Here is a 24,824-nt window from a genome sequence, read left to right on the forward strand (position 1 = left end):
TCTCTGAGCAGATGTCACATAATTTACAAGGTTGCCAGTCATTTCATGGACAATCTCTTAACTACAGTTCAGGCCAACTAAGTTCCCATAATTTATTAATACTTTACATTCAGTTAATTGCTTAACTACATGTGCTTGAGTTGATGGCTCATCACTAAATTTAATTCAATATGACCTTTGTACAAAGGTCATATTGAATTAAATTTTATATTTTTTCTAATTTTGGTTCTGTACATTAGCACAATTAATTTTAACAACAGATACTGCAGACTTTCAGCTTTAATTCAGTGGGTTGAACAAGCCTTTATTAACACAATCACTTCATTTCAGGGGATCAAAAGTAATTGGACAATTGACTCAAAGGCTATTTCATGATTTCAAGACTTCAGACTGTTATTGCCAGCAAAGGGTTTTCAACCAAGTATTAAAAAAAATATTAGAAATGAACTTTTTATTTTCAGTTTTTTAATTTGTCCAATTACTTATGAGCCCGTGAAATGTAGTGATGGTGTTAAAAAGGGCTTTAGTTCCTCACATTTTTATGCAATCTTTTTGTTCAAGCCACTGAATTAAAGCTGAATGTCTGAAGTTCAATTGCATCGGAACAGTTTCATTTAAAATTCATTGCGGTAATGTACAGAACCAAAACTAGAAAAAAGTTGTCTGTCCAAATATGTATGGACCTAACCGTGTGTGTATAGGACTAGGACGAAACATCAGCCACCAATGTTATAATAAATACATTTTTTAAAAAAATATTTAAGACCTGTGAGTGCGGTTTCTATTCGATGGACTATTACTTTGATTTTTGATACTGCCCCAGGCCTTTTGGATGGATATAGATTTATTTTATTTTATATATTATATATTATATATTATATATTATATATTATATATATATATATATTTATATATATATATATATATATATACACACACACACACACATCAAAAAACGAGGGATATGCGCACTCTGTCATAAACTTTATTTCAGTGTAAACAATCACATTGACGTTTCGGTTTTGGTCTGAAAACTTTTTTTTAAATGTTCACTGTTACAAAATGGTTAAATTACACAATTTAAAAGGTAACATGCCCCACCTCTCCCACAAAATGCTAACATCACTTCCCTCGTGTCCCAGCTGCCATAGCAACCAATATACTCTGGAAAAAGAGGAAGGTGCAGCCGGCATGAAATAGTGAAACACTTTTCATTCATGATATACTAAATGTTCAGTGATTAGCTTTTTAAAGTCAGCTACAAGTAGAACAACAAGTACAGCAATTTGATTGGTTGCCATGGGTTACTGCCCATTTGATAAATGACCCCCAGTGTTTGATAGATTCTATCAAACACCCAAAAAACAATTCAAGGAACAGTATTCATTAAGTCCCCAATTTTTTGATCCAAAAGGATTCATGCTGTAGTAATAACCTAGATCAGGGGTAGGCAACCTGCGGCTCCAGAGCCTCATGCGGCTCTTCAGCCTGCTTGCTGTGGCTCAGTCTTGAGGCTTTGCCTGTCATGTCGTCTATACAGCCCTCGCACCTGCTGGTGGCTTCTTGAGTGTGCAACCGCGGTAAGCTAATGGTTAGCTTACCTCGGTCACACACTCAGGAAGCCACCAGCAGGTGCGAGGGCTGTATAGATGTCCCAGGATTGACAGGCAAGACCGAGCTGCAGCAAAATGATTCATCATGGTCCTTACCGCGGTCATACACTCAAGATCAGCATGGAGCTTCAGAAATAGAAGTCACATTAAACAGATGAGAACACTAGCGTTTAATAGGGCTCTTCAAAGTTTATTTATTTCAAAGTAGGCCTACACATGAACACTGCACTTCTGTTTGTTGTATTCTGTTGTTTTAACAGTTAAAATTAAAAAAGGTTAAAACTTTTTAAAGTTAATAAGCCGTCTTATGTTTTTCGGCTCCAGACTATTATTTTTAGTGGAAGAGGGGGCAAAATGGCTCTTTTGATAGTAAAGGTTGCTGACCCCTGACCTAGATCTATCACCTCCTCTCCTCGGCATAGGGATATGAGCTATTGCAATATACTTAAAAGTTGGCAATGTCCTAATTCAAGAAAATGTTTTGTAGCAGGTTTCAAAGTCTTTTGGTCACGATATGCAATATTGATCGCCACTCTATGGGCATCCATATGCTGGCGCAACGTAAGATCTGTTTTGCCAACATATGACAGCCCACAGGGGCATGTAATTAAATATACTACAAAAAGTAGTAGTGCAAGTGATGTAATGCCGTATTTCCAGGCAACTCCCTGTTTGTGGATGTGCAAAACTACGTACAAGTAGGGCATTTAAATCAGGGCATAGATTGACAACTTTTAAGTATATTGCAATAGATGGGGGGCGTGTCCAAGATGGCGGCGTGATAGGACAGGTTTCTCTGAGCTCCCGCTTCCCTTAACAATATCCGTCACAGTACCCGGCATAAACAAGATTTCTTGGAACTAACAAGTCCCCTTTTTGCATCGAGGACGCTTTGGGGAGTCTTAACAATGAAGAAAGGTGAGCCGAAAACCAGGCGCGAGCACAATTCTAAGCTCGATCACTACCTGACACCCTCCCAAAATGGCGGCGGCACCCAACAGGCCGCAAAGAGGGCCTCGACCTCGACTGCCTCCACCAGTACACCGGAAGCCGCAGAACCGGACGGGTCTACAGAGGAACCCACTATGCTGCAGCTGCTTACAGCGATTAATACTAACACAGCAGCGCTCCAAACGAGTACAGCTACACTGTCGGAGCGCATTGATGGGATTAAAGTGGACATTTCGCTGCTGCGCCATGACCTCCAGAACGTAAGAGATAGAGTGAAGGAGGTTGAGACACGAGTTGGGACGGTGGAGGACGACACCAGACCGATGCAAAATGATATCCAAACCATGATACAGCAGCTTAAACAAACGCAAGCCCATGTGGAGGATTTGGAAAATCGCCAGAGGCGAAATAACACACGCATTATAGGCCTCCCAGAGAAGGAGGAGGGCGCTACTCCAGAACAGTATGTGGAGCAACTGCTGCTGCAACAGTTTGGGGCCAACACTTTTTCCTCACAATTGGTCGTGGAACGAGCGCACCGAGTCCCTGGCCGCCCTCTTCCACCCGGGGCCCCCCCGAGACCACTTCTGGCAAAACTCCTGAACTTCAGGGATAGAGATGCAGCGCTAAGTGCAGCCAGGCGCAAAGGGCCTATAGTGATCCAGAATGCTACTGTCTCCTTTTACCCTGATTTTTCTGCAGCGTTACAGAGGCAGAGAGCGACATTCATTGCGGTAAAGAAGAGGCTGAGAACCCAGCAGATCTACGCCATGATGTACCCAGCGCGCCTCAGGGTCCAGGATGGAACGTCCACGCACTTCTTCACTACACCTGCAGAAGCTAACAGCTGGCTGGACGAGAAAGAGTCGAAAGGGAGAAGACACGGCTCGCCTCCTCCTCAGAATGGGTAACACTTATCTTGACAGCTCCTTTCACCACATCTCTGGAGCGCAAGGCGGATTCCTTGACTTACATATCTGTGTCGTTTTGAGTGCTGAGGCAAGGGGGTAAGCACCACTTTGGGGACTCTAGTCTATTATTTGACACTCTTTGTCTCACATGTAATGGGTATGCCCCATATTTTCAGATGGTACATGGGGTAACTGAGTACTATGGCCCTGATTGATGAGGAAGGTTTTCACAAATATGACCCCTCCTTGCTTGAGACTACTTAGGCGACCCTACTTTTGATAATGTATGTCTTTGCAATGGCTCTTTAATTTGCCGATACGACTTCACAAAGGGATGGGAGCTACCTGATGGAGATCTGAGTATCCACCCCTCCAAGAGCTTGGAACCTCCCCCCGTAGGAGCAACTTGATTGCCATAATTTTGTTATGGGTATAGGCCCACCCACGTTTGGGACCGGGCAGGGTTGGGAATGTTATGTTTATAATTTGTATTGTTTTTTTCTGATTTGTGTCTACCCTACCTCCCCCCCCTGCCCGCCTGTTTTATATTGTATATACCAGGATGGAGTGTAATCGCATATCTGTTATGTCCTGGAATGTGAGGGGGATGAACTCCAAATATAAGAGAGCGGCAATATTTGCATACCTTAAAAAGCACCCACCCACTCTACTATGTCTTCAGGAAACCCACTTGATGGGACAGAAACTATTAGCGCTTAAAAAATACTGGGTGGCGCACTGTTACCATGCCCCATACTCAACATATGCTCGTGGGGTGTCCATACTGGTGCGGAAAGGCGTTCCATACCAATGCTTGGAAACGAGAATAGACCCCCAAGGCAGGTTTGTAATACTCCACTGCCGAATTTATACCACGCTGCTCACCTTCTGTGCTCTCTATGTTCCTCCCCCTCTCACGCTGGGACTCCTGGAATTGGTTATGGGGAAAGTAATTGAAGTTCCACTTGCCCCCATGTGTATATTAGGGGATCTAAACTTAGTAATGAACCCCCTTCGGGATAGGATTTCCCCAGGTCATGGCACATCCTCTACTTTGGCCCGTTGGGCTGATGCTATGGCCCTATTGGACCTCTGGCGACTTAAACATCCCCACGGAAATGAATTTTCCTGTCACTCAACGACCCACAAGTCTCTCTCCAGAATTGACTTAGCCCTAGGAACCCAAGATTTTCTTCAATTTGTTGCCGAAGCTCAATTCTTGCCCCAGGCCCTTTCTGATCATTCCCCTCTACTCCTGACACTAGTCCTCCCTGGCCGCCGGCAAGCCAAACAATGGCGACTCAGTCCAATGTGGCTTCGCCTCCCTGCTATAGCTGATGAGAGCGATACAGCAATTACACAGTACTGGGAGGAAAACCGGGGCACAGCCTCACCTAACATCCTTTGGGATGCATCTAAGGCGGTCCTTCGGGGTAGCTTAATCCATATCATCAAACGGTATCGTAGATCCCTGCTAGAAGAGGTTTCCCATCTTGAAAGTGTGCCACTCAGAGAACCCATGCAGCAGGCCCCACAGACGCTACCTATCAGGAGATGCTGAGGGCGCAGCAGACCCTCTTGTTAAAGCAGACAGAGCTTACTAAGAAAGAATTACTCTATACTCAACAAAGAATTTTTGATCAGGGAGAAAAGAATAGTAAAGTACTTTCACGACTCTCCAAATTCCCCACAGAAACTATAGCAGTACCCAGACTGATGAGACAGGATAATACGGAAGTCACTGGCCCCGACGGCATAGCCCTAGAATTTGCTACCTACTATACTAGGCTCTATGCGACCAGACTGACAGTCCCCAAGGACCATATTCATGCATACCTTTCGGATATACCTCTTAACTCCCTTGACGCCCAACAGAGGGAATACCTGGATTCACCGATAACGCAATACGACCTAGCTTTAGCCTTGCATGACCTCTCCCCGAATAAAACCCCAGGGCCAGATGGATTCCCGGCTGACTGGTACCTAGCCAAAGACAAGGCCTTAATCCCTCACCTACATGCCACCTTAATGGATGCCCAACACAGGGCCCACCTTCCCCAATCAATGCAGGAGGCGACCATAGTGGTCATACCTAAAGAAGCAGGACACCCTGACCAATGTGGAGCGTATAGGCCAATTTCGCTCCTTAATGCCGACACCAAAATCTTGGCCAAGGTCCTGGCTACCAGATTAGCCAAGGTCATCACCACACTCATAGAGCCGGATCAATCCGGGTTTATGCCACAAAAAGCAACTGACGTTAACATTAGGCGGTTATATGCCAATTTGCAAATCCCGCATGAAAATATGGGGCAGAGGGCTATTCTATCAATTGACTGGGAAAAAGCCTTTGACTCGGTAGAGTGGTCATACCTATGGGAGCTGCTGGCAAAATATGGGGTAGGACCTACTTTTATTAAATTGCTCCAAATGATCTACCACAACCCTATAGCCAGAGTCAAAGTAAATGGCATACTGTCCCCTGCTTTCCAACTCCAGCGGGGAACGAGACAGGGCTGCCCCATGTCCCCCCTCCTATTCGCCTTGGCGATTGAACCTCTAGCCGCTAGAATAAGGGCATCTCCTACCTGTAAGGGTCTACGAGTGGGTGCAGTAGAGGAGAAAATTTCTCTATACGCCGATGATGTCTTATTGTACTTCCAAGACACAGGTCCGTCCCTGGATATAGCCATGCGAATTATACAAGACCATGGTAGATATTCGGGTTTAAATGTTAATTGGCCGAAATCTGTATTGTTCCCTCTGGACCGGCCCCCTGCTCAAACGATATCCCCCAGACAGGACTTGAAAGTGGTTGATACTTTTAAATATTTGGGCCTTAGAATACATAATCTAGCTGAGTTCACAACTCTGAATATAGACCCAGCGATTCAGCATTGTACTAGGGTGCTGGCTGCTTGGCAACACCTGCCGCTTACGCTATGGGGAAGAGTGGCCCTGTTTAAAATGGTTTTTCTTCCGAAATTCTTATATCTATTTCGCAACTGCCCAATCCACATACCGAATAGAGTTTTTCGCAACATGGATAAGGTGCTAACATCATTTATTTGGAACAAGTAGCCCCCAGGATTGCCAAGGAAACTCTGTATGCCCCTTTAGATAGCGGAGGACTGGCGCTGCCCAACCTGAAGGCTTACTACTTGGCAGCCCAAGCTGCCTATGTTCATTGGTGGTTGGTGCCTAATGCAGAGAACCCTAATATGCAGCTACAGGCTTCGTGGCTGGGGTCGATAGAAGCACTGCGGAATGCTCCCTATAGAGCGCAAACCGATCTCCCCAAGGAACTGGCAGTAGTGACAACAACCCATAGGGCTTGGCTTTCTGCTCTTCATATGACAGGGGTTGACCCACCGTTGATCTCCCCAAATTTGCCACTCTGGAGAAACTCTACTCTAATCCACTTTACTGATCTCCCCAATTACCAAGACTGGCCAATAGGGGGCATTAGAACTCTGTCAGATGTCTTGGATGATAACATGTTTATGTCTTACACTGTGCTTAGAGACAAAATGACGGTTCCTAATTTGAGGCTCCATGCATACTTCCAACTGAGAGAGGCCTTTCTGTCACAATTTCGCTCCCAACTACTGGTAACTGAGGAGTACCCTTTGTTGAATCTAGTCCTGACGGAAATGCCGGCTAAATTAGTGTCCCGAATTTACTGGCTCTTGGTTCGTGGCCCTGTGGCCCCGTTCCACCGCACCTACCTTAAGTGGCATGACACCCTAGGAGACCTGGAGGAGGACCAGTGGGAAGAGGTGACTGACAACCTGTATCACTTCTTAGTGTCCTCTCGTGATAGACTGATACAATATAAGTTCCTCCACCAGGTCTACCTAACACCTGCTAAGTTACACAGATTTGGCAATAGGACAAATGGCAACTGCCATAGGTGCCAGGCAGAACAGGCAAACTTTCTTCACATGACGTGGCAATGCCCCCATATACAATCATTTTGGAGAGCGGTCACGACATACCTCTCGACACACCTGGCTCTCCCCCCTTTGCTTAATCCCCAATCCTGTCTGTTGGGAATTTTGGAGGGAGTTATTCATGGGAAATTCTTACACCTTCTCACTAGAGGACTGTTATATTATGCGAAAAAGTGTATTATACTGAGGTGGATGGGGCCTAGGCCTCCCACACTGACAATGTGGCGTAAGCAAGTGAATAATGTCTTTCCCCTCATCAAACTTACCTACTTATCAAGGGGCTGCCCAGACAAGTTTGATAGAATTTGGTGGCCATGGACTGATGCTGAGGGCATAACTGATGCAGGTGTCTAAACTTCTGATGGTCATGGGGAAATCTGTATGCATACTATGTAACTGATGACTGGTACTGTGCATGGTCAGTGAGCTTACCCCCCCCCCTCCCCTTTGTCTTGTGTATGAAAATCAATAAAAAATTTTGGTTTAAAAAAAAAGTATATTGCAATAGATAATATCCCTATGCTGAGGAGTAACTATTTTAGATGGAGTGCGCATATCCCGTGTGTGTGTGTGTGTGTGTGTGTGTGTGTGTGTGTGTGTGTGTGTGTGTGTGTGTGTGTGTGTGTGTGTGTGTGTGTGTGTGTGTGTGTGTGTGTGTGCGCGCACACTCAGAAAACAATGGAAATGCCTAGGTGCTGGACCTATGAGTGCGGATTTCTTTGGTCTATATATCTATATTTTTTTTTTTTTTGTGTTCAGAACAATAGTGTTTTAAAAAAAAAGAAAAAAAAGAAAAAAAAGAAAAAGCAAATGTATTCCAAATCAAAACATGAGGAAAATTTATCAAATTTGTTTTATTCCTTTACAGAAAGTGAAGAGAGAATATTGGACTGTTCCAAAAAAATCGCAGTGTCTGCATTTTTCTTTACAAACACAAACATTCACTGTATGAACTGAAAAGTATTTCAAGATTTAGCTTTCCTTTGAATCACTGAATATGTAGGTGTTTAACCCCTGTTTCTGAGAACTGCTACACATCTGTGTTGCATGGAGCACCCAACCCAACAATTCTTCTGCATTTCTTGGTTTTGCCTCAGAAATATCATTTTTGATTTCACCCCTCACCCCACCCATTTTCTATTGGATTAAGGTATGGAGATTGGGCTGGTCACTGCAACCATGCTTCACTGTCTACTGTGGCTTGCATTCAGTGTTTGGGGGGGGGGGGAAAGAGGGGTCATCTGACAAACTGTCTACAAAAAAAAACAGTGATCAGGTTAGTGATGCTGGACTGCTATTATTCTGAACACAACTGTATCTGGAATAGATACCCCCAAATTGTGTTAGTGAAAACATAATTCATGGTATATAGTTCTACTACCAAAAAATTATAAAAAAAAAAAAAACAAAAATCACTGAAATAACATATAAAAGGTATTGCACAGTGTGGTTAGTGAATACAGTATTCACAATGGTAATAAAGCATTTTTGTCAGGTGGGAATTAAAAAAAAAAAATAAATAAAAAAAACTGTGTATATGGATGTACACTTGGCTAGTACACTAGGTAAATTCCAGCAAGGGCACCATCTTCAAGGATTATTACATTTTCCCAGGGTACTGTGCTTTCCTGCACTCACCAAAAACAAATTAAGATAAATTAACAATAGAACAGACTATAATGAATGCAAATGTGAAAGAAACTTTAGCTTATAAACGCCACTGGGACTGATGTGAATGTTTGTTGACAGCACTATCAAATGCGCACCAATTTTCTGCCGACACTGCATGCACATGCAATGCATGAATGGAGACTTGTATTCAACTCCTGGTGAGTGGCAGGTTTAAATTGTTGGGTGCTTTGTCACAGTAATAGACACAGAAAATATAGGAGAAAGCACTCAATGTTTGCATTACTAGGAGTATAAAAGTGTGTTAGTATGACATTGTCACTATACTTGTAAATGTATGTAGGTTGTGCCTATCACCAACCATTCCTGATGGGAGAAATCAGGCCAAGAACCAAATCTATAAATTAACCAAAAAAACTTAAGAGTTATATAGGTTTACCTTTGGAAACTGGTAGGTTATTTGAGGGGCATAACAACCATCACAATTTTTCTTGAGTGATACTACCACCAAATACTCGAAGAAGCTCTGCCCACCACTCATTACTAATGTTTTGCAGTCATCAGGAATACTGCTATCTTCAGAAGCTGGGTTTCCATTAGTATTTCCTGAAACTGAATATAAAAGAGACATTATTTTAAAATAATAAAAAGTTATTTAATTTTCAGGTATGGGATCTATTATCTGGAATGCTTGGGTGTTTCCATACCATATTTATCAGAACTGATTACAAACATATATATAACTTATAAACACACCCAATAGGATTGTTCTGCCATCAAAAAAAGAGAAAAGTTAATCATTTTAAAAAATAAAATGGTTTAGCTTATTTTGACTCTTTTTGAGATTGCACTTCCATATATAGGAACTTTCTGAATACTAAGATTGCTTGTATCTCTGTATAAAATCTATGCTGATTTACCCCAGATTCAGCAACTTGTTTACATTAACTTATCTCCTTAAATTTATTGGGTAAAAAAAAATATCTAAATTTTGAAATCACACAGGTAATTTGAGTAACTTGGTACAAAAAATACATATGGCGTCTATGTGGCATATTCATTCTGCCCTTGCAAACACAAAATTCTATCTTGTGTGTGTTGTAAAATCCCCTTACAGTACATTGGCCAATTACCACGTAAGCCATAATTTGGATATTAAAAATAAACAGCAATTTCTATCACCAATTGTCACTTCTGGCTGTTCAGAGTCTTAAGTCACATTAAAGTAGATATGTATTTTAAAAGGAGAAACAAACCCCTTACGAACAAAAAAAACCTACCCCGTACCACAAGTAGACCCCCCCAACTTTTTACTTACCCCTCGGAGCAGAGTCACAGCATCGGAGTTCACCGCAGCAATCTTCTGGGTCTTCAGTAAGCTGTGACTGGCGAAGCGGCGCATGCGCCGTTGGACAATTTACTGGTTTGAGACAACTGTGCATGCGCAGAAATGGACAGAAATTGCCGAAGCGCCAGAAGAAGACACAGAAGATGGCTGCAGTGAATTCCGATGCTATGGCTCTGCTCCGAGGGGTAAGTAAAAAAGGGCATTTCCCCGGGGGGGGGGGGCAGGGTTTTTTTTTGGTAAAGGGTTTGTTTCTCCTTTAAGGTCAAACAGTGGTCATTCTCAAGAATTCAAAATAGTTAACAGCCTTCTGTCTACAAACTATCTAACAACAAATATTTGCTCAATGTACAGTTTTTTTTTATGTTGACTCATCTCTATATGTTCTGGGGTTACATAGTTACTTAGTTAAATTGGGTTGAAAAAAACCCAAAGTCCATCAAGCTGAACCCCTCCAAATGAACCCCAGAGCATATTTATACAAATATTTATTTGAACCACAAGTCCATGCATATAGCCATATAACTGGAATATACAGCTCCAGTAAACCATAATCCACTCGCAAAAACAGCAGCATGCAATGGTTTTGATGCTTTTTATTCAGATCTCAGCAGATGTTTAGAGTTAAACCCCCCTTCAAGAAAACTTGAAGAAGAAGAGGGTTTCTGCCAAAACATTTGCGGATATCTAAATTAAAAGCATCAACAAAAAAACCCTATCTTAAAATATTACACATTGACTGTTCTACAACGAGCAAAGTGGCATTTACATGCTCATTTTGCGCATAGGTGTGCCCCAATATGGCTGCTTGAACTGGGAGCTCCCTGCCGTGTGGGTTTCCTAGCTCTGACGGAAGGGCATTTTTAGAAAAAAAACAAAAAAAACTTACTGCAGGCTCAATTAGCCTCACCTATGGTTGGGGATTACATATATTGGCAACAGGTGTTTAACTGTTTTAAACTGATACATTTAGTTGATGGATGTGTTATATTTAACCCCTCTGAGCAAAATGCCCGAGCTTCATTACAGCAGTTGTAGAATTGTTACAATAGTTGCTAATATTCCACAGAGAAATGTATCAACTAATTGTATCAACTAAATGTAGCAAACTGTAACAGTTCAGAATGCTTCTGGATTACTGAGCTGCCAGACTTAAAGGGATTTGTTCACCTTTAAGGTAACTTTTAGCATGCTATAAAATGGCCAATTCTAATCAACTTTTCATTATTTATTTTCAATAGTTTTGTAATTATTTGCCTTTTTCTTCTGACTCTTTGCAGCTTTCAAATGTCGCAGACAACCTTCTAAAAAGTAAATGCTCTGTAAGGCTATAAATAAAATTGTTATTGCTAATTTTTATTACTCATCTTTCTATTCAGGCCTCTCCTATTCCTTTTCCTTTCTCTTATTCAAACCAATGCATGGTTGCCAAGGTAAGTTGGGCCCTAGCAAACAGATTGCTTAAAATGCAAACTGAAGAGCTGCTGAATAAAAAGCTAAATAATGCAAAAAACACAAATAATAAAAAATGAACACCAATTGCAAATTGTCTCAGAATATCACAATCTCAACTTGATTGATTTGAATAAGAGACTGGAATATGAATAGGAGAGGGCCTGAATAGAAAGGCGTTTAATAAAAAAAACAGCAATAACAATAACTTTGTAACCTAACAGAGCATTTGTTTTTTTAGACGGGGTCAGTGACCCACATTTGAAAGCTGGAAAAAGTAAGAAGGCGGCAGCAAATTAAAAATGAAGGCCAATTGAAAAGTTGCTTAGAATTAGCCATTCTATAACATAACACTTTAATACAACTTCAACCCATACAGTTTTAGGGTTAAATAATACATATTCACTATTTAAAGTCGTGAAACTGAAAGCAAAAGAAATCCTTCTTTATAAAAGTATACCAGATTTTTATTCCTAGAGTGTGTATTGTGCATTTACAACTGTGTTCAATCATGCTACAAGTCTTTGAGTTGGTCTGTCAACGTAAAAGAGTAAATTATACCTCCTTTATTAGATTTCCTTCGAAAACTTCTGCGGATGACCCCAGCCAAATGATCCATGTTTGTAATCCGCACGCTGACCCAAAGTCTGAAAGTTCAGTTCCGCGTTGCCATTTCTACGTACTTTTACTTCCTGAATCCTATGTCAGCACACCTGCGTTTGAGAGCCTGATAGGTCTCCAAAACTTCCACTTAATAATGTCACTTTTTGCATAAACACAATAAATTATGTATATATGTTCCGCAGTGTGACTTGATCAAGACTTTCCCTTATGCTACAGCGCAAATTACTTTACTACCTTCTTTCTCCTCCCTCGTCCTCGCACCTTTGTTAGGACCTCCACGTACCGCACTCAGAATGACGTATCTTCCATTAATCAGGCAATGTCCCGCCTATATTCTTTCAGTATGCGTTTCATTGTCAAATGAAAATGTCACAGTGAATAGTGTGCATAAGAATATTCTACAGATGTGCTTATAATGTGCCGATAAGTGGTGCATTGGGATTTTTTTTATAATCAGAAAGCTTAAAGGCACTGACGATTGATATATATGTCTCCTATTTAGAATAAGAAAGTTTCAAAAGCTGGAAATAGTTTGTCTACTGGGACGTAATTGCAATCATGTATGGCAAAGCTACAATTTATGGCCGACTATAGGCTTATATCTAGACTTCTTTTAAAATTGCTAGTGCTTGACTGAAACACTATTTACCATGTTCCTGTCTCTGGAAATATCAGCATAAGAATTATTTGCAATTAACAATCTACATACCTCCCAGTGTATGAATTCAGTAAATTTAGATCAAGCCTAGGGTTGCCACCTGGCTAGTATTTTAACGGCGTGGCTGGTAAAAATGATGGTTGATTGTCCCAATGTTTTGGTTTTTTTTAACTTGAATTTTTATTATTTTTCAGGTTACAAATAGAAAAGAACAAAGATCACTATACACAACGATTAAAAGAAAATAGGGGAAAACCCCCCCAAAAAAACAAACAGGTAAATGGGAGGGGGGGGTGATAGTATATAGGAGGGATAGAGGGGAGGGGGATCTCTCCAGAAGAGTTAAGTTCCGCCACTAGAGTGAAATTCCGCAGCTCTCCATTCATTTCTATGGGATTTTGAAAGGCGTATTTATCAATGGGTGAAAGTGAAATTTCACCCTTTGATAAATACGCCTTTAAAAATCCCATAGAAATGAATGGGGAGTGGCGGAACTTCACTATTAACTTCACTCTTTGATAAATATACCCCCAAGTGTTTAAAATTCCATTCCTTCCCCAGTTGCTGGAGAGTTTGAATTTTGATGGAAGATCAATATCATCACGGCCCCACCAAGTTATGCCTATGCAAGAGGTTTGCACGCTGGGCCTGGCCATAAAACTGGAGGTGGGCCTGGCCATAAAACTGGAGGTCAGCCAGGTTCAGTCTGACACAACACATTAGATGTGGGCTTTGGTCTAAGGCTCTTAAAGGAAAGCTATACTCCCAAACAATGTAAGTCTATATAAAAAGATTTTGCATAAAACAGCTCATATGTGGTGCCTCAGAGATCACCTGACCAGAAATACTACAACTCTAACTGTAACAGATAGAAGTGTGGAAGCAAAAAGAACTCTGTCTGTTAATTGGCTCATGTGACCTAACATGTTGTAAGGCCCGAGGGCCCCGAGGTAGCAAGGACCAAGGCAGGGGCGCGCCGCCAATGAGGCGAGTTGAGAAACTCGCCTCAGGCGGCAACGCAGGAGAGGTTTCCAGGGGCGGCAAAAAGTTGCTCCTGGTACCTTTAAGAGCCGAATTTCCGGTTTTTAAACCGGAAATTCGGCTTTACTATTGCGAGAGAGCGCAATTGCGCTCTTCGCATTAGAGTTCCTGCCGGCGAGAGAGGGGCGGCATTGAAGGAGCCGCCTCAGGCGGCGCTGTAAGTAGAATCGGCGCTGGACCAAGGAGGAGGTAACAAAGTCCGAGTTCGCAGTACAGAAGGAGTAGGCAATAGAATAGTCATAAACAGGCAGTAGAATCAGTTCAGGCAGACGAGGTTCAAAGACGAGAGTTCAGGCAAGGTCGGTACACAAGATATTCAACGAGAAACACACCCAGGAATCAGCAAGCGAAAACCTATAATTGGGCATTGAGGAGACTCTGAAGCTGCTTTAAATAGGCCAGGGTTTGGCGCCAATTTTGGACGCGCTGACGTCATGACGCCGACGCACTGACGCCAGCGTCCTGACGCCGACGCACATTCTGACGCCGGCGTCCGTTCCGACGCCGGCGACCAATCCGAGGGCGTAAAGACGCTGATGTCATAGTGCTGCGACCAGCAGGATCCAGGAGGCCGCCATCTTGGACGCCATCTTGGCCGCCATCTTGGAGAAGATAATCGGTTTCCATTACAGTACCCCCCTCCTTAGGGGGGCCTCAGGACCACCTGGGCTGGAAGGGAACTGTCGATGAAACCTTTGGACCAAGAGAGGAGCATGGACATCGGAGCTTCTTACCCACGAGCACTCCTCAGGACCGAATCCCTTCCATTCAATGAGGTACTGCAGGGTGCCTCTAGAAAACCGAGAGCCCAAAATCTTCTTTACTTCGAACTCTTGATGCCCATCTACAATGACAGGAGCTGGGGAGGAAGAAGAAGAAGAAACTGCAGGTTTAAGCAAAGAAACATGGAAAGCATTGGGGATCCGCATCTCAGGAGGAAGTTGCAACCGCACAGCCACAGGATTGATGATCTCGGTGATAGGGAAGGGACCAATAAACTTGGGACCAAGTTTAGGTGAAGGAACTTTGAGGCGAATATTGCGAGTAGACAGCCAGACCTTGTCACCGGGAACATACAGAGGGGAAGAAACTCTCTTCTTGTCAGCAAACTTCTTCTGTGCAAGGGAACTCTTCTCTAAGTTGACAATAGTAGCCTGCCAGATGGCCGACATGTGGGCAGCTTGATCGTTGGCGGCAGGAACATTTGTGAGCAGAAGATCTTGAGGAAAAGCCAAGGGGTTAAGACCATAAACACAAAAAAAAGGAGACTTTTCGGAAGAAGAGTGCATAGCATTGTTATGTGCAAATTCGGCCCAAGGAAGGAGGTCAGCCCAATCATCCTGACACAGGGATACATGACATCGGAGGAACTGTTCAAGAGCCTGGTTAACTCTTTCTGCTGCTCCATTAGACTGGGGATGATATGAAGAAGAAAACTGCAGGGAAATATTAAGGGCTTTACAAAGAGACCTCCAAAACTTAGAAATAAATTGGGACCCACGGTCAGAGACAATCTCAGCAGGAAAACCATGGAGACGAAAAATATGTTTAATGAATAAAGAAGAAAGTTCTGGAGCTGAAGGAAGTTTCCGAAGAGGAATAAAGTGTGCCATCTTACTAAATCTGTCAATCACCACCCAGATGACAGTGTAGCCGGAGGAAGCAGGAAGATCCACGATGAAATCCATTGCCAAATGGGTCCAAGGGCGGGAAGGAACAGGCAAAGGTAAAAGTAGGCCTTTGGGAGGAGAATGTCCAGACTTGGATACAGCACAAGTGGAGCAGGAAGAAACAAAGTCTTTAACATCTTTTCTTAAAGAAGGCCACCAGACGAGACGAGATAAAAGTTCAGTCGTTTTTTTAATTCCAGGATGACCGGCCTGCTTCGAGCTGTGAGATTGGACCAGAATGGAATGACGAAGCTCAGGAGGAACAAAGGCTACGCCTACAGGAGTTTCCACAGGAGCAGAGGCTTGAATAGACAAAAGATGAGAAGCAAGGGAAGGAAACAGGGCGGCAATGATCTTTGTAGGAGGCACAATGGATTCTGGGTCTTCAGAGATGGGATTTTCGGGGGTAAAACTTCGGGAAAGAGCATCCGCTTTCTTGTTTCTTGAACCAGGACGAAAAGTTAAGATGAAGTTAAAACGTGAGAAGAACAGTGCCCATCTGGCTTGTCGGGGATTGAGGCGCTTAAGAGTCTGGATATACTCTAGGTTTTTGTGGTCGGTGAAGATGGTTACAGGGACTGATGACCCTTCAAGTAAGTGTCTCCACTCTTCTAGAGCAAGTTTGACAGCCAGTAACTCATGGTTCCCTACGTCATAATTTCTTTCGGAGGAGGAAAACTTCTTGGAAAAGAAGGCACACGGATGCAGTTTACCATCAGAAGAGGATCTTTGAGATAATATTGCTCCTGCTCCAATATCCGAGGCATCTACTTCGATGAAGAAAGGTTGGAGAGGTTCAGGGTGCCTAAGGATTGGGGCAGACGAAAAGGATTCTTTAAGAGTCTTGAAAGCTTCCAAGGCTAGTGAAGACCAATGCTGAGGTTTACCCCCTTTACGTATAAGAGCAAGAATTGGAGCAATCTTAGACGAAAAACCTTTAATGAACTGTCTATAATAGTTAGCAAAGCCGATGAATCTTTGAACAGCCTTGACACTGGTGGGAAGAGGCCAACCTTGAATTGCCGAAACCTTGGCTGGATCCATCTTAAAGCCTTGTTGGGAAATGATGTATCCTAGGAAAGAAATGGTTGATACTTCAAAGGAACATTTCTCCAACTTGGCAAACAGATTGTTTTTTCGTAGACAGGAAAGAACTTCTTGAACCTGGTGACGATGTTCTTGGAGGTTTTTGGAAAAAATAAGAATATCGTCCAAATAAACGACCACATATTGCCCCAACAGATCCCGGAAGATATCATTAACGAATTCTTGAAAGACCGCAGGAGCATTGCAAAGGCCGAAGGGCATAACCAAGTACTCATAATGCCCGTCACGAGTATTGAATGCGGTCTTCCATTCGTCTCCTTCTCTGATCCGGATAAGATTGTAGGCCCCACGCAGATCTAGTTTGGTGAAGAGGCTTGCACCCTTGAGCTGGTCGAACAATTCAGAGATGAGAGGAAGAGGGTAACGATTTTTCACCGTAACTTTGTTTAAACCCCTGTAGTCAATGCAGGGCCGCAAACCGCCGTCTTTCTTTTCCACAAAGAAGAATCCAGCCCCGGCCGGAGAGGAAGATGGACGAATGAACCCCCTTTGGAGGTTTTCCTGGATGTATTCCTTCATAGCAGAAGTTTCGGAAGGGGAAAGCGGGTAGGTGCGGCCCCTAGGAGGCATGGATCCAGGAAGCAGTTCAATAGGACAATCATAGGAACGATGAGGAGGTAAGGTTTCAGCAGACTTCTTGTTGAAAACATCTGAGAAGGCTTGGTAAACTGGAGGTAAAGAAGAATTCGGGGTCACAGAAGAAACTTTAATAAGAGATTTGACAGACAGACAGTTCTGTTGACAAAAAGGACTCCAGCGGGAGATCTGAGCAGAAGACCAATCAATGACTGGATTGTGAATACTCAGCCAGGGCAGACCAAGTACAATGGGAGTTGAAGGGCAGTCAATTATGAGAAAAGACAGTCTTTCTAGATGCATCGTTCCCACAGTGAGAGAAAGTTCCAGGGTAGACTGTGAAATAACAGCAGAAGATAATGGACGATCATCAATGGCAAGAACTCGAAGGGGAACAGCCAAGGGTTGAAGAGGAATGGAATGTTTTCCGGCAAAATCTTTGTCCATGAAATTCCCTGCTGCACCAGAATCGAGGAAAGCTTGGGAAGAAATCTTTTGGGTTCCAAACCGGATCTGTACAGGAAGAAGGAAACGTAGAGTAGAAGAATGGGGAGAAGGACCAATTCCACCCAGGTAAGTCTCCCCAAACATACCTAGGTGTTGGCGTTTCCCGGCTTCACAGGGCATTCATAGGCGAAGTGGGCCTTGCCCCCACAATAAAGGCAAAGACCAGCAGCCCTTCTCCGAAGCTTCTCCTGTTCGGCCGGCGACCAATCCGAGGGCGTAAAGACGCTGATGTCATAGTGCTGCGACCAGCAGGATCCAGGAGGCCGCCATCTTGGACGCCATCTTGGAGAAGATAATCGGTTTCCATTACACATGTATAGCTTGTTTGGTTTGTTTGTGTGCACCATGAATCGTAGGCTTCCAGGGGGTGGCCCTAATTTTTTTAAAATGGCAATTTTCTATTTAGGATTACGTAATGGCACATACTATTAAAAAAGTATATTATTATGAAATGAAAATGGTTTATTTACATGATGCAGGATTTTACATATGAGCTGTTTTATGCGATATCTTTTTATAGAGACCTACATTGTTTGGGGCGGGAGTATAGTTTTCCTTTAAGCCTCTTAAGGTGGCCATACATGATAAGCAAGGTCGCCAGACGTGCACATCTCTCCTCAATATGCCCACCAATGGCAGGGCAATATCGGGTTATTCCTAGGGCCGAACGATCGGATTACAACAATGAGAATGGGTGCCGACAGGATAAGCACCGCATCAACTAGCCAATGCAGTCCTCGATCACCAGAAAAATCAAGCCTCCCTGATCGATATCTCGGCCAGATATCGACCAGGGAGACCCATCAGAAGCCCCCATACACTGGCAGAAAAACTGCTGAATCGGTCTAAAGGACCGAACGATTGGATTACAACAAAAGAATGGGTGCCGACAGGATAAGGACCGCATCAACTAGCCAATGCGGTCCTCGATCACCAGAAAAATCAAACCTCCCTGATCGATATCTTGGCCAGATGTCGATCGGGGAAGCCCCCATACATTGGCAGATAACCTGATGAATCAGTCTAAAGGACCAATATCAGAAGCTTTAATCTGCCAGTGTTATGACACCTTTACTGAGAACTTGTCCCTGCGCTCCCCTTCTTTAGTTTAAATTTGTTTAGCCACAGGGGAGTGTAGGAGTGCAATTAATTATTTAAAAGCATCCTATACTCATGATGCATGTAAGTGCTGAGTGCAGGTGGAAAGCAACAAATGAACGATGGGGATCACAGGGACAATCGCTCATGAGTAAGAGCCTGCAGATAAACGCAGTATGAGAATTAGCGCCTCCGTTGGCATCAGCCTTCTCCTGTATTAGCCCTGGTGCAGACATGCAGATTTCAGAATCAAAATCTGCACTGTGTGCCTGCAGCTGGGCCTCAGTTTTTATCTATACTATAAGTATAAAATGTTTCATGTTTTATCCACATGGTGGCAATATTCAGGTAAGTATAAATTCTGCTGTGTCATTAAAAATGATAGAGTTATGTTAATCCTTAAACATTTCTGCACAGACCAATGAACTGTGCCCAATCCATAAATAATACACAGTACTGCTTCCTTTTCTGTTTTGGATTGTCAGTAGAAAGTGGCCATTCTGTACTAGAAACATAACTATATATTAATTTGGGATGAAAAAAGACACACAAAAGGGTCAGACTGGGCCACCGGGAAAAAAACTAGTGGACCGCAGTCTTTTTCAGACCTGCCTGCTCAGACCTGCTCCCCACAGCCAGCAGCTCCTGCAATACTTTGTGACCTCCCCCCGTCCAATCACCTGAAAAGATGAGCAAAAAAAAGGTATGCACTGGTGGGGGGGGGGGAGCAAGAGATTCAGAGGGGGATTTGGATCCCGGGCGGGGGGCCCCTGGGGGGGGACCCTGATGTGGCAGCTCTGGTTGGCCCAAACTTTCCCAGTCTGACATGCACACAAAGTTCAACTTTAGTCCAAATGAACTGCCTGTTGATCCACAGGGTGACAAAATACCCAATCTATAGTTTCAGAGAGTGGAAAAATGTTCCTTTCTGACTTGATAGTAATCAGACCAGTCCCCTTATCAACTTTGTGTTATAAGCTAATTTCAACTGTCTACCTAATGTTTCTACCAGAAAGGAGCAAAGGAAGTGATATCTCTAGATGGCAAACACCACCCTACTTGCCACCATCATGTGCTGTTCCCTCACCAGTTGGCTGGAGTTGCTGCAAAAAGCTGAACTATGGGTAGGCAGGCAGAAGAGGTATGTGCCTATCGCGCTCCCCCTGTAGCGCTGTAAGCATGTGCCTAGTCTACATACCCATGTTCACTTCAGGAAGAGAATTCCACAACTTGATGTCCTTGTGCTTGATGGAAGGATCTGCTGGTGAATAAAGCTTCTATTATGGTCTCTTAAGTATAAATTCTGATTATAGTCACTCTCAAGTGCCTCTTCTTCAGTGCAATGCTCCAAATTGATCAGCCTTGATTGATAACTGAACTCTTCCATACCCTTTACCAGCTCAGTCACTCTTCTTTTGAATTTTTCTGTTTCAAAAATTTCGGGTTTGATCACTGAAGTCAAAAACTGCTTTCCATATCAATGAAGCGTTATCATTGCTTTGTGAAAAAAGTACCCTCTCTCATTTTAACTTTATAAACCTTTTAATAAAGTTTGAAATCTTGCTGGCCCCTGCATTGCTTTGCATCTAGAATTTACCTTCCTTAATCCCATTAAGGTTATAAGTGGCTAGTCTGCACTAACAATGTGGTTAATTTTGGTTCCAATGTTCCATGTTAATAAACTTCTTTGCATTCATATGCTGTCCAAACATTATTATAGGCCACCTTTTAGAGTTGCTTGGATAGAGACACATTCATTTCAAGTTGCCTGGGATTGTCAAGCAAAAAGAAATTCCACTTGAATAACACCTGATCCAGTTTTGGCTCTGTAGACAGCAGTATTTAATATCCTATTTGTGTCAATAAGTTACCCATCGAATTAGAATATAAATTTTGTTTCTGCTGGCTGTTTTTCTAGATGAGGAGGCACCATGGCAGTGGCAGAATTTTTTTTGCAGCAGATATGTCAATTGAGGCCAAGGGACTCTTTCTGCTCTTCCACCCCTTAGGGCTCTTACTGACGAGTGGTTGTAGCTGCGCTCCCCTGCGTTCCGTTTTTCCTGTGTTCAGCCGCAGGGGAGCGCAGGAATAGATGCATTATGTTTTTTAAAGTGGGGCTGTACTCGCTCGACAGTAAGAGCCCTTACTGCTCTTGCACTTCCTTGCTGCACAGTGGCTTTCTGGCCTTCTGCCAATTTGTTCTTTCTTGGTAAAACACAGGGCCAGCCTGCAGGATAAGAATTGGAGTCCTTTCCTTTATAAATCATAAAACATCTAGTATACCCTATGCAGCTTTAGCAGAGATTGTAACATTTTATCCCATAGCGAAAACACTTGGGATTTTTTTTATTGGTTTTTGTTTTGCAACAAATATTTCACCAACCTGTTAAATGTTTATCATCTTTAAATTAATTTTTAGTATGATGTAGAGAGACAAGGGCATTTGCTTATTAGATGGGGTCAGTGACCCCAATTTAATAGTTGGAAAAAGTAAGAAGGAAAAAAAGAAAAATTTAAATAATTAAAATACAGTAAAAGATAAATAATTAAGACCAATTGAAAGTTGCTTAGAATTGGCCTTTCTATAATATAATAAAATTAACTTAAAGGTGTACCACCTCTTTAGCTGTAATTCATTAGTTGACTATTGCCAGTAGATGCCAGTAGATGCATATCAAGTATAGGTCAAGATAATGCAGTTTGTTCTGTAAAAAATTGCATGGATTTTAATCACCTTTATTACTGTAGTATTGCAAAAGTCATATAAAACTGTTTAACCACAATTTCAATAATTCACTGCTTACAAATAGAATTATATGCAGTGATTACCTGGATTGAAATGTATTTTGAACACTTTGTCACCTGCAACAAAGGCAATTTTACACAGGCAACAAAGTTCTCCATGTGTTATCTTAAATGTTTTATAATTATTTGATCAGGCTAGGTGGGAGAAGAAGGACAATATGTTTGCCATGGGGGACAAAAGCTTTTCAAGTATCTCAATATGTACAGTAATTTTATACAAGGAGATACTGCTATTAATCATTTCTATCCACTTCATAGTAAGGAGTGGAAATCAGCAAAACAGGAACATTTCTCCTCTGGTGGTGATATTGGGATTTTCTACAAAACAATGTCATATACAAAATATTAAACCGATTTATGACTGTATACACTAGAATGGTCACATATGTTTTGTTCTTTAAGAATATTGTTATGACTGGAACAACAAAGACCAGAGCGTGTTAGTTCTTTCTGGGTGGTTTATTGAAGACAGCAATATATTTGGCAAAGAACTGAAATAGTAATTTGCAAAGAGCTCTGTTGTCACATGATACTTACAAAAAGTAGTTTGAGTATTTAAAATGGTTGTTCACCTTTGGGCTAACTTTTAGCATGATTTAGAGAGTGATATTCGGGGACAATCTGCAATTGGTTTTCGTTTGTTTTTATTTGTTGTTTTTGAGATATTTTGCTTTTTAGTCAGCAGCTCTCCAGTTAACAATTTCAGCAATCTGGTTGCTAGGGTACAAATTCCCCTAGCGACCATGCATTGATTTGAATGAGAGACTGGAATATGAATAGGAGAGGGTCCAAATATAAAGATGAATAATACAAATTACTAATCAATAACAATGCATATGTAGCCTTACGGAATTTTTGTTTTGTTTAGATGGGGTCAGTGACCCCCATTTGAAAGCTGGAAAGAATCAGAAGAAAAAGACAAATAATTTAAAATTCGACTGTCAAAGTTAAATCCTTCGACTTTGAATATCGAAGTCGAAGGATTTAGCACTATTCGTTTGATCGAACGATTAAATCCTTCGAATCGTTTGATTCGAAGGATTTTAATCCATCGATCAAAGATTTTTCTTCGACCAAAAAATACTTAGAAAGCCTATGGGGACCTTCCCCATAGGCTAACATTGACTTCGGTAGGTTTTAGGTGGTGAACTAGGGGGTCAAAGTTTTTTTTTAAAGAGACAGTACTTCGACTATCGAATGGTCGAATAGTCGAACGATGGGCCCCTAAGTTAAATGGGTTCTGTCTTGTTCTGCGTTTTTCAAAACGCATCAGTAAATAGTGCTGCTCCAGCAGAATTCTGCACTAATATCCATTTTTCAAAAAAATTGATTTTTTTTTTATTTCATTTTAAAATCTCACATGGGGCTAAACATACTGACAGTTTCCAAGGTGCCCCAGTCATGTGAATTGTGTCACTACAGTCATTCTTTACTGCTGCACTGCAAGTTAGAGTGATACCACCCCCCTCCCTTTTCCACCCAGCAGCCTACCAAAAGAACAATAGGAAGGTAACCAGATAACAGTTACCTGACACACGATAACAGCTAGCTGGTAGTTCTAAGAATAGAACTATATAGTACAAATCCAAGACCCACTGTGTCTCCTCCAGTTACATTGAGTAAGAGGAACAATAACCTGCCTGAAAGCAGTTCCATCATGAAGTGCTGGCCCTTTCTGAAAGCACAGTCAGGCAAAATGGCATGAGATTGCTGCCTGCACACCAATATTACATAGTAACATAGTACAGTTGTTCTGTCCTCGCTACGTATTACCCTGGGGCAGTGTGTAGTTTGATGCAGCTAAATCTTCCCACAATCCAATAAAGAGACTAAGCTTGGAGTCTGTAGATTTTACTGGATAAGCAAGTGGAATAGAGGTGAAACTGTAATACAATAACAGAAAGTATCATAAGTAAGTTTTGCAATGAACTATCAAACATGCAAATGAACATATTTGCATATACATACAACATAAAAATGTTAGCTAGCATGAAATGTCTATGCAGCAATGTCTCTGGGGGTGCTGGCAGCTGTGGAGGTGTTTTGGTGCAACTATTTCCTTACCAGCGAGTGTGGCATGGTGGAAAAATGGAGGGATGTCCATTCTCTAATGTATTTGTGAGCATGCGGTTTACGCAGGCTGGTTTGTGTACACTTCCAAGGCAAGCATCTCCAATTATGACCCATACGAGGTCTAGCTTCTGGGCATAAGGTGCATTGTGAGGGCCATTTATCTGGTCCTTTGCTTTGTGGACCCGCAGGATATCTCTTCCAAGGAGAAGCATTATCTGAGCATTGGGGTCAAGTTCGGGGATTAAGTGCATTATACGTTTCAAGTGTACATGATGCTTAGCTATGTCTGGTGTAGGGATTTCAGATCTATTATCTGGGATCTGGATGCATTCTATTATAGTTGGTAAGGGTAGGCATACCCTTCCGTCTATGGACTCTACTTGATATCCGGATGCCCTTCTTCCTGCTGTCTTGACAACTCCTGAGCATGTCTTTAGAGAGTAAGGAGTGTTTGGGCCCTTGATTTTAAATGCATCAAAGAAGGCTGGGCAGGCTAAAGATCTGTTGCTCTGGTCATCCAGGATTGCATAGAGCTTAATGCTTTTATCTGTTTGGCCTGTCGGGTATACTCTGACCAGGCAAATTTTGGAGCAGGATCTGCCTCCTACGGCACCATTGCAGATTTCTGTGCACTGGGAAGTGATTTCTTGTGTGTTTGTGACAGTGCTATCTTCCTCCATGCCATGCTTGCTGGCGTTCTTGGTGTAAGGTACAGTCCATGGGGCTGGCCCAGGGTGTAAAGCTGTGTTGTGATGCGTGCTGTCACATTCTATGCATTTTACACTGACCTTACAGTCCTTGGCGAGATGAG

General features: G+C 42.4%; 1 protein-coding gene across 2 annotated transcripts in view; it reads right to left on the reverse strand.

The window, feature by feature from the left end:
• The window catches only part of dennd2d.S (DENN/MADD domain containing 2D S homeolog), a 109,554-nt gene extending 96,777 nt beyond the window's left edge, over positions 1-12,777 (reverse strand). The window contains exons 1-2 of one of the 2 annotated variants that reach the window (XM_041583165.1): positions 12,416-12,777; positions 9,497-9,669 (exon numbers count right to left, since the gene is read on the reverse strand). In XM_041583165.1, coding sequence (XP_041439099.1) covers positions 9,497-9,669; positions 12,416-12,473 — 231 coding nt within the window. In that variant the 5' untranslated portion in view covers positions 12,474-12,777. 2 annotated transcript variants of the gene reach the window in all.
• Positions 12,778-24,824: the final 12,047 nt, after the last annotated feature.

Source organism: Xenopus laevis, chromosome 2S (genome assembly GCF_017654675.1).
Source record: "Xenopus laevis strain J_2021 chromosome 2S, Xenopus_laevis_v10.1, whole genome shotgun sequence".
Taxonomy (NCBI): domain Eukaryota; kingdom Metazoa; phylum Chordata; class Amphibia; order Anura; family Pipidae; genus Xenopus; species Xenopus laevis.